Here is a 13,506-nt window from a genome sequence, read left to right as displayed (position 1 = left end):
GCATCGTGGTTCTATTACTGGTCTAGTAATTCAGAGGCCTGGACTCATGATCAGGAGACGCGAGTTCACATCCCACCATCGCAGCTGGGGAATTTAAATTCAGTTAATTAAATAAATCTGGAATAAAACGCTAGTGTCAGTAATGGTGTGACCATGAAACCAGTTTGTTGTAAAAACCCATCTGGTTCACTGTCATTTAGGGAAGGAAATCTGCCGTCTTACCTGGTCTAGCCTACATGTGACTCCAGACCCACAGCAATGTGGACAGCCCTTTGAAATGGCCTAGCAAGCCACTCAGTTGTACCAAACTGCTACAAAGAAATCCACTAAGAATAAAACCGGACAGTCTGGCCTCACTAACATCTGTGGACTTGCACCTCAGCTGTCCCACAGACCAGTCATGCTCACAGAATCATACCTTTCAGCCAAAGTCCCAGACCATCCCTGTCCCTGTCCCACCTGACGTGGCAGCACAATGGTATACAGTCGGGAAGGAGTGGCCCTGGGAGTCAACATCGACTCCGGACCCCATGAAGTCTCATGGCATCAGGTCAAACATGGACAAGGAAACCTCCTGCTGATTACCACCTACCACCCTCCCTCAGTTGATGAATCTGTACCCTCCGGTTTGAACACCACTTGGAAGAAGCACTGAGGGTAGCAGGGGCTCATAATGTACTCTGGGTGGGGGACTTCAATGTCCATCACCAAGAGTGGCTCAGTAGCACCACCACTGACAGAGCTGGGAGAGTCCTGAAGGATATAGGTGCTAGACTGGGCCTGCGGTAGGTGGCGAGAGAACCAACTTGACCTCGTTCTCACCAATCTACTTGTAGATGCATCAGTCCACGACCGTATTGGTAGTAGTGACCACTGCGTAATCATTGTGGAGACTAAGTCACGTCTTCACACGGAGGATACTCTCTACCGTGATACGTTGCACTACCACTGTGCTAAATGGGATAGATGTAACTGTGGTGGTTGAGGAACAAATGTTGGCCAGGACAAGAGGAGAACCTCCCTCCCATGATCTCCTTCAAATAGTGTTGTGGGATCTTTTACTTCCACCTGAACAAGCATATGAGGCCATGATTTAACGTCTCATCTGAAAAACAGCATCTCCAACAATGCAGCGCCTCCTCAGTACTGCACTGTGTGCTGGCGTCCAGGTATAAGGCTTGAACCCACAAACTTCTGATCGCAGGAAGAGCACTACCAACTGATGCAAACTGGGAATGCCTTTCTCCTATGTGGCTCTCGTTCAAGAAGAGAAGGTATCTTCACTTGCCTCCATTGCAATGTTACCAGCAAAGTACTAGAACAGCTGATCTGTCTTAAAGGGCTCTTGTGCAGCTGGCTGTGACTCCAGCCACAAGGCCCATCACAGACCCAAGATTGTCATCCAAAAATGCTCACCAAGGCCAACTGTGAATCTCTGGCTGAAGTGAATGCCAAAAAAACAGTTTTTGCTCATCTCTAGTGATCCTATTGGCAGCTCCACAGCATTGCTCTCATGCAGCCAATGGAGTTTCTGGAGGTAAGTATATGTTCTCACTAGCATTCACCTTTATCTTGAGGAATGTGGTTGGCATCAGGGAGAAATCTTTGGTTAACTATTTTGGATCCATTGGCTGAAACCATGACCGGGTATGTGCAAAAGTGATTGAAGCACATTCAAAATTCAGAGCAACATTCATGTATGTAATTTGGGGACTCTTGATTGTGCTTATGGGGGCAGGGGAGAGCAGTGGCAGTTGGAAACTGTGGCATTATGCACTTTGGTGTATTGGCATTCTTCTTGGGACTATATCAGTCAAAGCTTGTCACTTGTGTGTTCCACATTCTTTAATCTGAATGTTGTCCAGTGTCTTTCCCTCTTCATTATTGTTCCTGGGAGTGGAGCGGTGACAACTGTAATCACTTCTGGCACTATTGAAATCAGCCAAGACACTTACCTGATGGTCATGTTAGTCAAACTTTTTTTTATAGAGCACATTGAACATTTTATCACTATCTGATGAGCAATAATTTGGCCTGCTGATAGTTGAGCTCAGAAGCCACTTCAGCCCCTTTTCTGCATGTAATGTTCACACTCGTGCAAAGGATGAAAGATGGATGTAAATGAGATTCAGACTTCTGGTTAACTGAAATGCTGTGAGGTTTGGGGGTCGACCCTTAGTCCCACCAAACTCAGCAAACCAACTCGGGGGGCCTTGTATCATGTGATGGGCAGTAAAGATTTATTGCCCAATTTGAAGGGCAGATTTCTCTCATTGATCTGGCTAACGTTCCTCCCTCGATCAATCCCACCAAAAAGTCTGGAAATGCTCGAAAGAATTGACAATTTAATCAGCATCTGTGGAGAAAGCAGACAAGTTAACATTTCAAGGGTAACCTTTCATCAGAACTGGTAACATTTACAGAAGGACGGCATTTAGAAACAAATAAGAGAAAGGGAAGGCAAAGTAGAATAATCTGTAAAATGCTTGAAAGGAAAATAGGCAATTGTTAAATGGCTGAAGGAAAATTAACAAGACAATAGGAAGAACCCTAATAAAACAAATTAAAGACATTGGCCTGGATTTTACAGTGAGTGACATACATATGGAGTCCGCTGCCGGCATCTGAATAGAATGCGCACTTGCTTACCTGATGATGAACCTCCTTTGCGAACTTGCTGGCAGAGACTGCGTACCAGAGGGCAGTGTAATGGCCCACGGATCCCACTGGCACGCCGTGTGCGGAAGCGCACCTGGAATTACGTGGGCCGATGCACCAATCAGAAAACAGAGGCAACATACGTTTAGAGAATTGATCTTTAAAGCTTTATATTTGGAGAATTGGTCTTTGAAACTTTCTCAAAGAAAGAATAAAAGGGGGAAAAAAAACAGGAAAAAAATAAATTAATTAAAAGGAAAAGAGGAGGCAGATTCCAGTACTTTAATGGCACCCAGGAGAATCGGGGTGAAATTCAGCTAAATTAACGCTGCTACATTCCCATTTTGTCGAAAGAAACACAACTTTACCAACATCCACTAAGTTATTAGATGATTCTGTGTATTTGCCTGTCAATTTGTGCTGATATTCTAAATTTTCTCTGGGTGCCATCCAAATGAGACGCTCGGGTTCTGCAACTTAATGGCCCCGAAATTCAAGTTGGAGGCTTCTTTCGGACGAACGCCTCCGACCGGAGAATTTGCCTGGTGGTCCCGGAGTAGTGTGGGATTCTGTGGGGGGGGGTGGGGGGTCCTACTCTTCCTGCACTGAGAAGCGCGTCCCGTCCTCCAGATTTCCACGCAGAAGGTGACTGCACAACCAATCAGGTACAGTATTCCACAGCATTCTAATTAATAGCAATGAGAACTCCGTATCTACGAGTTCTCATTGCTATTAATGAGAAAAAAAAACAAACACACTAAATAAAAAAATAAAAAACACACCTCACATAATTTAAATTAATTGAAATTAAAGTTAATGTCTTGGAGAAAAAAAATTCCAATTTAAAAAAAAAATGTAAATTATGTTTTAAAATAAATTTACCGTTGTAGGGAGGGTTTTTAACAATGTTTTAAAAATATTTTTAATGTTTTTATCAGGCACAAGAGTTTTCAGGACATTTGCTGGGCAAGAGATGGATAAATACCACAATCTTGCCTATGCAAATGTCCTCGCTTCCGAAATGACAGATTGGAAAAGCCAGTTTTCAGCGCATGCGCATTGTGCGCTGAAAACCGGCTTTTGCAATGCCTTGGCCGGGATTTCTAAGCCTATATGTTGTCATCTAATTGATATTTTAAAAAAAAGTATTAAAATTCCAATACAGTACTAAAACACCAGATGAAGACTTTTTTTATTGACTGGTATCCCCTTATGGTGTGCAACCAGGCCCTGCGCCTGTTTGCATTAGCTGCAAAATTTTCAATTGTAATTGGTGGGCAATTAGCCCAACTCTGCGCCAGCAATTAGGATTTCCCCATGGTGCGGATCATCTGCCAAGCCGGAACTTGACAGATCACAAGTTTGGGATTTAGCAGCCCATTTCAAAGGCGTTATGACGGCGTAGCCACTGTAAATTCTGGCCCACTAAGAGACAGTGTGTAAAAGCTGTGTTTTGAAATGGGAACAAGAAAAGCAAAATGCAACAAAATCTAGCATTCTGAGAAGAACAAAGCAGTCTGACACCAACTGTGCAGATTGTCCTGCCAACATGTTGTTCTGTTGGAGAGTCCCCCACCCCAAGCACCAACTCGAAGCGTTGCAACGGAAACTATGGGTCTGAAATTCGGGTCGGAGGCTTCCTTCAGACAAGCGCCTCCAACCCAAGACTTTTTTACGGAATTACCCGGTGGTCCCGGAGGCGCCTGTGATTGTGGTGGGGAGGCCTTCTCTTCCTGTGTTTCGGAACGCACTCCCGTGCTCGAGGTTCAGCCGCGACTGCACAACCAATCAGGTACAGTATTCTCATGAACAGCAATGAGAACTCCGTATCTACTAATGAAAAAAAAAACACACTAAACACAACATAAAAAATAAAAAGCACACCTCACATAATTAAAATTAATTGAAATTAAAGTTCATATATATATTTTTTTCTAAAACATTCAATTTGGATTTTTAAAAGTGTTTTAATAGGGTTTTTAACATAGTGTATTTAATTTGTATTTTCATGTTTTAAAACTCTTAAGCTGGTAAAAGTAGGCAACGTGCAAGAGTTTTAAGGACATATGCATGGCAAGAGTTGAGCAAATAGCCCAATCTTGTCCTGGCTTCGGGGATGCGTGCGATCTGTCACCCCAAAACCTGACAGATCGGAAAAGCTGGTTTTCGGCACATGTGCATTGCGTGCCGAAAATCAGCTTTTGTGGGGCCTCGCTAGGTCTGTACGAATTCCATATGGACACGGCGAGGCCGGAATTTTAGCCCCATTAACTTGTCTGTTCTCTCCACAAAAGCTAACTGACCTGCTGAGCATTTCCCTTGCTTACTATTTATTTGATTCCTAACCTTTTGTTCATTGCTTTTACCACCCAAAAGAAGCTAAGTGGCCCTTCATAATATTTATGCATTTGTTGTAAACAAAATTACATGTGCTCGCATAATAGCGTACTTTAAAGAAATTTATTTTACGTGAAATGCTTTGAACTATGTGACACGAGGTACTATATAAATGAATGTCTTTCTGTGCATTATTGTAAATTAAACAATTTTTGTTGAACTGCTGTGCGTAACCCCAGTGACTAGACTTTATGATCAATTGCTTGATTAGCAACTACTGTGCATTATATTAGTATTGCAGCAGCTGCTTGGTGCTTTACAGCACTGGTTTTACTTTCTCTGCTCTTGTTTGGGTGTCTTGCATTAAACATGATCCTCCATTGTGTTGCGCTTGCATTCAATAATCTTACAATTGCAAATTCTACATTATGATTTTTCTCCTAATGCAAATGCCCTATCAGACTTTTAGTGTAATGGGCAATGTGGAAAAACTACCCTTTGCAATTTGAAATTTTGCAAATTGGAGATGCTACGTTTGCATTGCTGTAATACCATCTGCGAGTGCCTTCAAGGCCACCGGCTAAAATTAGGTGAATCATAAAGTTACGGCTCGGGAGGAGGCAATTCAGCCCATCGTGTCTGCATCAGTTGAAAAAGAGCTATCCAACCGAATCCCACTCTCCAGTTCTTGATCTGTAGCCTTGCAGTTTACAGCACTTCGGTGCATATCCAAGAACTTTTTAAATACAATGAGGGTTTCTGCCTCGACCACCCTTTCAGACGGTGAGTTCCAGACCTCCACTGCCCTCTGGGTGAAAAAAGTTCTCCAACTCCCCTCTAATCCTGCCATCAATTACTTTAAATCTATAGATGTGCTTTTAGATGATGATGATCATCATAGGCAGTCCCTCGTATCGAGGATGACTTGCTTCCACGCCAAAAAGGAATCAGTTCACAGGTGTTTCAATGAAGGACCTAATATTCCAGGTCGAGAACTACATTTTGAAGGGTGAAAGATGCCTGTGCATGGATTTTTTTAATGTGTAGTGGCCGTTGCACACCAGCCACCACATGGGCTTGACAGACCTTGGTCTTGGTCCAGTGGCAAGGATTAACCAAGGTGACTGGAGACCAGCTCTGCTGCACGGATCTAGCGCGCACACATATTGCATTGTGAGCGGGCCCGCGCTGCCCCTGGGTTCTTGCCTCTTCTGGGCCCCGAACTCGTGCCTCTTGTGGGCCTCGACCACGTCGCTCCATGATCACTCACCGCTCCTGCGCCCCATGCTGCTCTTTTGAAGGCCCCGACCTGCTGATTGTCCTTGGAGGTCTCATATGAATGCGTATCTCAAAAACATGGGTTAGAATTTTGAAAGATTTAATTATATTAAATTGAAAATACTAGTGAAAGTACTCTGATGTGATTGTCTTGTACCACACAATTGCTCTCTTGCATTCCAACATTCTGTATTTTAAATTCTGCAGATAGCTATCATGACTGTGACTCTGTTCCCGATTCGTCTCCTGCTAGCTGCTTTCATGATGCTGCTGGCTTGGCCATTTGCATTCCTTGCTGCGTGGGGACGTATTGAAAAAGAACCCGAAAAGCCAATGAATTTGTGGAGAAAGTGAGTAAATAGAATTTATTTTCCTATTATATGACTAATTGGTGAGCCCTTGTGATCAATACCTGTTTTAAAAAAAAATTATCTAAGTTAATTATGTTGACCACACCATTCAAATAAGGAATCCATTAAAATTCTAAAGTCCTTACAGTAAAGTAATTATTTCTGGAAAGATAGATAAGAGGAAGGTGCTTGTGTTTTGTTGCAACTTTTGCATTTGTTTGCATTTCTGCTAGATTTACCGTGTCGTTATTTCATTTTCTTTTCAATATCTAATTTATAAAATTCAAGGTTTTCTTTTTTTTGACACATCATTTGATTGTTGTCATAAGATGTCCTCATTTAAAGATCCTTGTGGCTGGATTTTGGGCTTTTTGGATTTCGGGGTGTTAAAGTTAGTGCTGAAAAATAATTTGCGCCTTTGACTGCAAGTTTCGGTGTAAATGCAAGTTGGAGGAACATTGGCGTTAAGTCAAGCGTTACACAACGGACTTTGTGCGCCCGAACCGAAACTTGCGGCAGTAAAGAAGTTTCATTGTTGTTTACTGCCCTACAACATAACGTTGTATATTGTATGGTTTTATTTTGGTGGGAGGAGTTTTTGTGACTTTGTTGCAGTTAAATTTATGACATCATTTGCCATTGGTGTCTTGTGCATCATTCCAATGTTCACCAGAGATGTGCCTTTATGGGGGTGCACAGTGTGTGTCCAGTATTAGCTCCATCCATTTAGGAGAACCGGTCCATTATGAGCTGGCGACGTGCGACTCTTGGTCCGGCAGCATCTTCACGCTGCCTCCTCCGTGGATGGGGTGGCTATCCAATGAGGGCCTCGCCAGGCTCCTCTTCGTCCTCCTCCTCCTGAGGTGGGCATGCAATCTCCACTGGCAATGCCTGGCCCCTCATGATGGCCAAGCTATGCAACATGCAGCACACAACACTGAATTCGGATACCTGTTAAGGGGAATGTTGAAGGCTGTCTCCAGAGCGGTGCAGGCATTGGTCTGCCTGTAGGAGATGGCATATCTCTGTCAGCGCTTCCTTTTGGATCCATTGCCTTCTCACACATTGCTCCTCAGAGAATTGGTGGTCTGAGCATTGGTGCCATCTTCCCCGGATGTCTTCGGACTCTCCTCATCCATAGGCTGACATGGCCAAGAGCCCTTCCTCTAGCTTGATGCCACCTGGCAATAGCATGGAGCATGATACGCTAGTGAATTAGTAATGCCCCTATTACATTTTCTCACTGAAGTTGTAAGGGCAGATAGAAATGATGTTTGCAAGTCGGAGCTTCACGCAGTTATGTGCGTGACCATTGTAGTCAATATGACCTGTGATGTCGGATCCTCATCCCTCCATTTAAAAATATCGCCTGCCCAACCCTGGGACCGCCTGTTTTTTTTTTTCAGAGGTTTCCTGCAACGGGCGTTAAATGAGGCATTAAGGCCGAAAGTTCCATCCGGGGCGTTCATGCAGCGTTGCATGACGATTGACGTCATAATCACGTGAACAACGAAGGGCGGGGCGATACGTTTTTGCGCCGGTGCAAACCAATAGCCGAATTTTCCAGCCGGGCGCTAAATCCTGAACACGTGGCATAATGCCCAAAAACAGCATTTAACGCCCCGCCGGGGTGCTAACTGGGACGCAAGTGAGCCGAAAATCCAGCCCATGGTTTTCAACAGTATTGTATGATTTTGGGGTATGTTATACATGAAGGCTATATACTCTGGCATTTTTTTTTTATCCTTGTAGGTCCTTCCTACGCCATCCAAAGGACAGCTTGGGCATAGTAACCGCTTATGTGGAAGGCATAGGAACAGCTTACTTGGGGGCATCTTTTTCAATTTTCTATCCTTGGCTCATTATACAGCACACAACTGAAATCAAGAACTTTGCCGTGTGGCTGCTTGAACCTGCATGCCTCCTGTGTGATTAATACCCACCTCATTTAATTTGTAAATCTATAGCTGTGCCAAACATAAAAATTTGCCTTTGGTCCTGATCATAATGGATCTACAAAATTAAAATAAAATTATTTAGAAAGTGGTATGAACGATGGTACTCTGAGAAAGTTGAGAATTTCTTTCTCGTAATTTCAACATCAAGACTTGACAATCTTTTTCAACGTCTTGTAGCCTTTTTCCATTCACCCTGACTGTTCTATTCAATTACAGAGCAAAGAAATTCCCAAACAACTCAATGACAAACTGTTTCTTCATTTTTGCATTGTCCTCATTTTGAAAATTGTTTTTTCAGTGAAAGGGATTCTTACGGACATCACAGTTTCTGTTGGTATTACTTTTTCTCTTTATTTTTGATAATCAGTTACGAATATACGAAATTGATGGGCAGGAAAAGGCCAGCTGGTTCATCAAGCTTGCCTCGCACCATGATGGAGCATCATGACCAATGTTCCCTCTTTTTTTTCATGCGCGATCTCTTTAACTGGCTGCGCAGCCCATTCAGATTTTCACGCATGCATGCTTTCCTTCATATATAAGCCAGTGAATGGCCTGTGCAGAACTTCCAGACTGCCACGCAGATGAGCGGGAATGTTGATCATGAGTAATCACTTTTTCCCCCCCACCCCTCCCCCACCCCCCAACATCTCTTGCAGATGACATGGTTTATTTACAAAAAAAAATACTTTATAAGTTTAAGTTGCGTTTTGGGGGGATAATTTGTGGAGATTCAAGAGACTGTTTTAGTTTACGCAATAGTGGGACCCTGCTCCTTTAAGCGGTTCAATCAACCATATTTGATTTCCAGTTGTATACTTATCTTAATTTTACAGCTATTCTAAATCAGAGTGTACAGCCAAGTACCTCTACGCATCTTCAAATTAATGTATGGCAATTACGATTGAGAGTTTCCTGTTTTTCTATATACTTTTTTGTACTAGAATTCATATATTTTTGTTGTGATACAACCTGTGTCAAAATGCAAAATTCAGGGCTATGAATGAAATATTATTAAAGTTGGCTCACTGACTGATTTTGTATTTGTTCCGATAACTTTGATGCAGTAAAATATTGAAGATTGGCACAAATACTGACTTGGGAGGAGGAATACTGCGCGCGAAAACCTGGAACTTGTGCGGCCCTTACAGGCGTGTGCGTACCTCTTTCGCACCTGTAGGGGCCGCAAATTGCGGCCCATTACTCGTCCCACGCTTTTTTCTAAGCTGTGCAGTATCTCTTCAATCTGAAATGCTTTGTTCTTGAGCTCTGCTTTTGTTCTTTATTTACAATCTATAAAGCTTCATTTACCAGAATTTTCCTTAATTATACTTTCTTCATTAGCTAAGTTACAACAATTGCATGTTACCAGGGAACTGTTGATGCTGCTAGGCTAGAGAGATTCTGCTTGCAACCTCCAGTGAAACCTACTCAGATGAGATAATTTCATAACCGTGTGGAATCATTAAGCACAGTACACTGAGAATGTTATAGTAAAATTAGCATTTAAAAAAGTTTAGTATATGTTAAATAAGACATCTGGAGATGAATTAAAGGCTGTAATTAATTTACAGTATTCAGAAAATATTTCCAAACTGCATGTTTTGTTTGCATTACTTATGACATCTTGACCCCAGATTGAATTATTACTTTAACTTGTTTGTTGAATGATGTATATTTCCTGTAATATACTGGAAATGATTCCTTGATTAAACTGCAATGTCAGAAAGAACTTCATTGCCATTCTGTAATCATCTTTTTGCACAGCACCAAAATATTAGAATTAGAGATGAAAGATGAGAAATACAGCACATTGAGCTTACCCAGAAATAGTCTGCCAAAAGCTTGTCCTCGCAGCTTTGTTTTAAAACTTGATTGCCTGTATCTCTGTCTGTTTTATTATCCCCCAGTATTCACAACCTGAGGGGAGGGCTGTACGAGACATGCCCTGCCGAGTACCTGGGACAAGGGACCTCCTAACACAATGGATGGGAGATGTTTATCGATTACCAAGATAGGTTAACTAATTGCTTATTGTTTAGAGTCTTTGGGGGAATTAGCATCTAGCCACCTTTATGTCTTGGTGCTTTTTGTTTGAAATATATTTTGCTTTAAAATGCAACCCTTCAATTTTAACTTTCCTTTTTTTTTAAACCAAAATATTTTCTGTGCAAATATGGTCAAACAAAAATCCCTAAAGTGACCGAGAGTCAGCATCCATCCTTCTATTGGATATTAATCCCTGTGCTAAAAATTGACATTTCAAAGAAAGCCATTATGCATTAATATTCTCCTTTCTTCCCGACCCTCCTATTAAGATGCAAATTTGTGTTACGAATTTATGCGAGATGCACTTTAGTTATATTGACCAACTAATCTGTGTTTCTCAACTCAAAATGATATATCCACTAATATAACATTTCATGGCAGAGACTTTCAAATTTCTTTTCAGTGTTATTTTATTTTTAATTGAAAATATACAAGTATTGAATTAACCCATGCTCTAGCAAACAGTCCTATGATTCTCTCATATGGTGAAGCTCATAAGTCTCTTTGCAGCTTCATCACTTCTGAACGATCTGGTTAATATTGCTTGTGGAGCTGTTTACAGCATACTGCACTTTGATTCTGCTGTCAAAGCAATTATCTTCTGAAACAAATGCATCTCTGGTTGTAGTGAAGAAGGAAATAATGATGACGAATACGACAGCTGTTACAGTGAAACACGTACCTTCTAGAAAAGAAGTGGTGTGGAGGGAGGTGGGACCTGTACAGGTCGGACCGGTTGCACCTCAACAGGGACGGGAGCAATATTCTCACAGGGGTTTGCTAGTACTGTTGGGAAGAGTTTAAACTAATTTGGCAAGGGGTTGGGCACCACGATGTACCATTAGAAGGAAGAAACAAAAGTATTGGGAGAGACAGATAGCACTAGAGTAAGAAATAGAACTGGAGTTCTGGTTTTCAGCTTTGCTGGTTGCTGGCTTGTGGTTTTACTTTTTCTCTGCCGCTTTGATCTATAGTGATCTCCAACTTGCATCTATTTCGTCGTCGTCTTTCTGCACCGCTATCATTCCCATCGCAGATAAGGCCATCTCTGACCACTTCCTCGTATCACACTCCACCCGCATCCCCCTTTCACCCCCCTTCAACCCTACTTCCTTCTGTGTCCGCCCCTGGAAAAAAAAACTTTCCCAACTCTCTTACAACAGCACTTACGAATTCCCAACTGTCTAGCCTTTCAACCATGACATTTCTGCTCAACCACACCCTCACCACCACCTTTGATGCCCTAGTCCCTATTAAAACAATTACTCTCTCACACTGGTCGTAAGTCCAAGGGCTGCAGATCTGAATGAATATTAGCCATTCAGCGCCAGATCTGGTTGGATCACATAAAGCATTATCGGGTCCTGCACTCATCTGACAAAATTGCTCACTACTCCAGAATCATTCTGGAATGCAAAGATAAACCCTGGCTTCTATTCTCCACTGCTAACCATCTTCTTAAACCCCTCTACCTGGTGATTTCCACCCTTAACTCCAACCAACAAGTGTGAGGAGCTCATAGACTTCTTTGTCCCAAGATTGAGATCATCCATTCCGCTATCTCTGCCATGTTCCTTCCATCCCCTAGCCCGCCAGGCCAAAGTTCCTCAAGTTCCCCCCTGCCCTAGCCCTAAACTCAAATCTTTCTCCAGTTCTCTCCGATCTCCCATCATGACCTCCCCGCAAAAGGGGGAATAAGCCAGTTGAGCTGAGGACACAGATAGATGCATGGAAGTATGGTATGATATATCTATTACTGAGAAATGGCTGAAAGAAGGGCTGGAATGGCAGCCCAACATTCCTGGTTACAGGATTTTTAGACAGGATGGAGAGGGGGATAAAAAAGGAGGCAAGGACGGGGGGGGGGGGTCACAGTATTGATTAAAGAAACAATTACAGCTGTGAGGAGGGATGATATGTTGGAAGGATCATCATATGGATTGAACTGAAGAACAAAAACGGGGTGATCACACTGCAGGGAGTGTACTACAGACCCCCAAGCAGCCAAAGGGAGATAGAAGAGCAAATATATCGGCAGATTTCTGAAGTGCCAAAACTATAGGGCAGTAATAGGGGATTTCAACTACCCTAATATTAACTTGGGTAAAATTAGTGTGAAAGGTATATAGAGTGCAGAATTCCTAAAATGCATTCAGGAGAACTTTTTTTAGTCAGTACGTAACAAGCCCAACAAGGGAGGAGGTGGTTCTGTGTTTTAGGGACAGAAGCTGGGCAGGTGGAGGGGTATCTGTGGAAGAGCATTTTGGTACTAATCATAATTCAGTTAGATTTAGGGTAGTTATGGAAAAGGACAAAGGTAAATCAGAAATAAAGGTTCTCAATTGGAGAAAAGCCAAGTTTACTAAGCTGAGATGTGATTTAGCCAAAGTGGACTGGAAGCAGCTACTTGAAGGTAAATCAGTGTCCGAGCAGTGGGAGACATTCAAGGAGGAGATTGTGAAGGTTCGGAGCAAGTATGTTCCCTTAAAGAAAAACAAACCGAGAGCTGCCTGGATTTCAAGGGTAGAATAAGGAAGAAAAGGGAGGCTTATGACAGATACCGAGGGCTCAATATTGCAGAAACCGAGAAGAATATAGGAGTGCAGGGGTGAAATTAAAAATTAAATTAGGAAAGCAAAGAGCATGAAAACATTTTGGCAAGTAAAATCAAGGAAAACCCAAAGATGTTTTATAAGTACATTAAGAGCAAGAGGCTAACTAAAGAAAGAGTAGGGCCTATTGGAGACCATAAAGGTAATGTGTGTGTGTGTGGAGGCGAAAGACGTGGGTATGGTTCTTAATGAATACTTTGCGTCTATTTTCACAAAAGAGAAGGACGATGCAGATGTTGCAATCAGAGTGGGAGTGTGAAATAT

General features: G+C 42.4%; 1 protein-coding gene across 3 annotated transcripts in view; it reads left to right on the top strand.

Moving 5' to 3' along the window:
* Positions 1 to 13,506, top strand: part of LOC139264387 (lysophosphatidylcholine acyltransferase 1-like) — a 312,596-nt gene that overhangs the window by 97,873 nt on the left and 201,217 nt on the right. For all 3 annotated transcript variants that reach the window (XM_070880756.1, XM_070880758.1, XM_070880759.1), the window contains exon 2: positions 6,481 to 6,623. In XM_070880756.1, coding sequence (XP_070736857.1) covers positions 6,481 to 6,623 — 143 coding nt within the window. The remainder of the gene's footprint in view (positions 1 to 6,480; positions 6,624 to 13,506) is intronic.

Source organism: Pristiophorus japonicus, chromosome 5, assembly GCF_044704955.1.
Source record: "Pristiophorus japonicus isolate sPriJap1 chromosome 5, sPriJap1.hap1, whole genome shotgun sequence".
NCBI lineage: Eukaryota > Metazoa > Chordata > Chondrichthyes > Pristiophoridae > Pristiophorus > Pristiophorus japonicus.
Note: the sequence above shows the minus strand (reverse complement) of the source record. Positions and strands in the feature narration are given on the sequence as shown.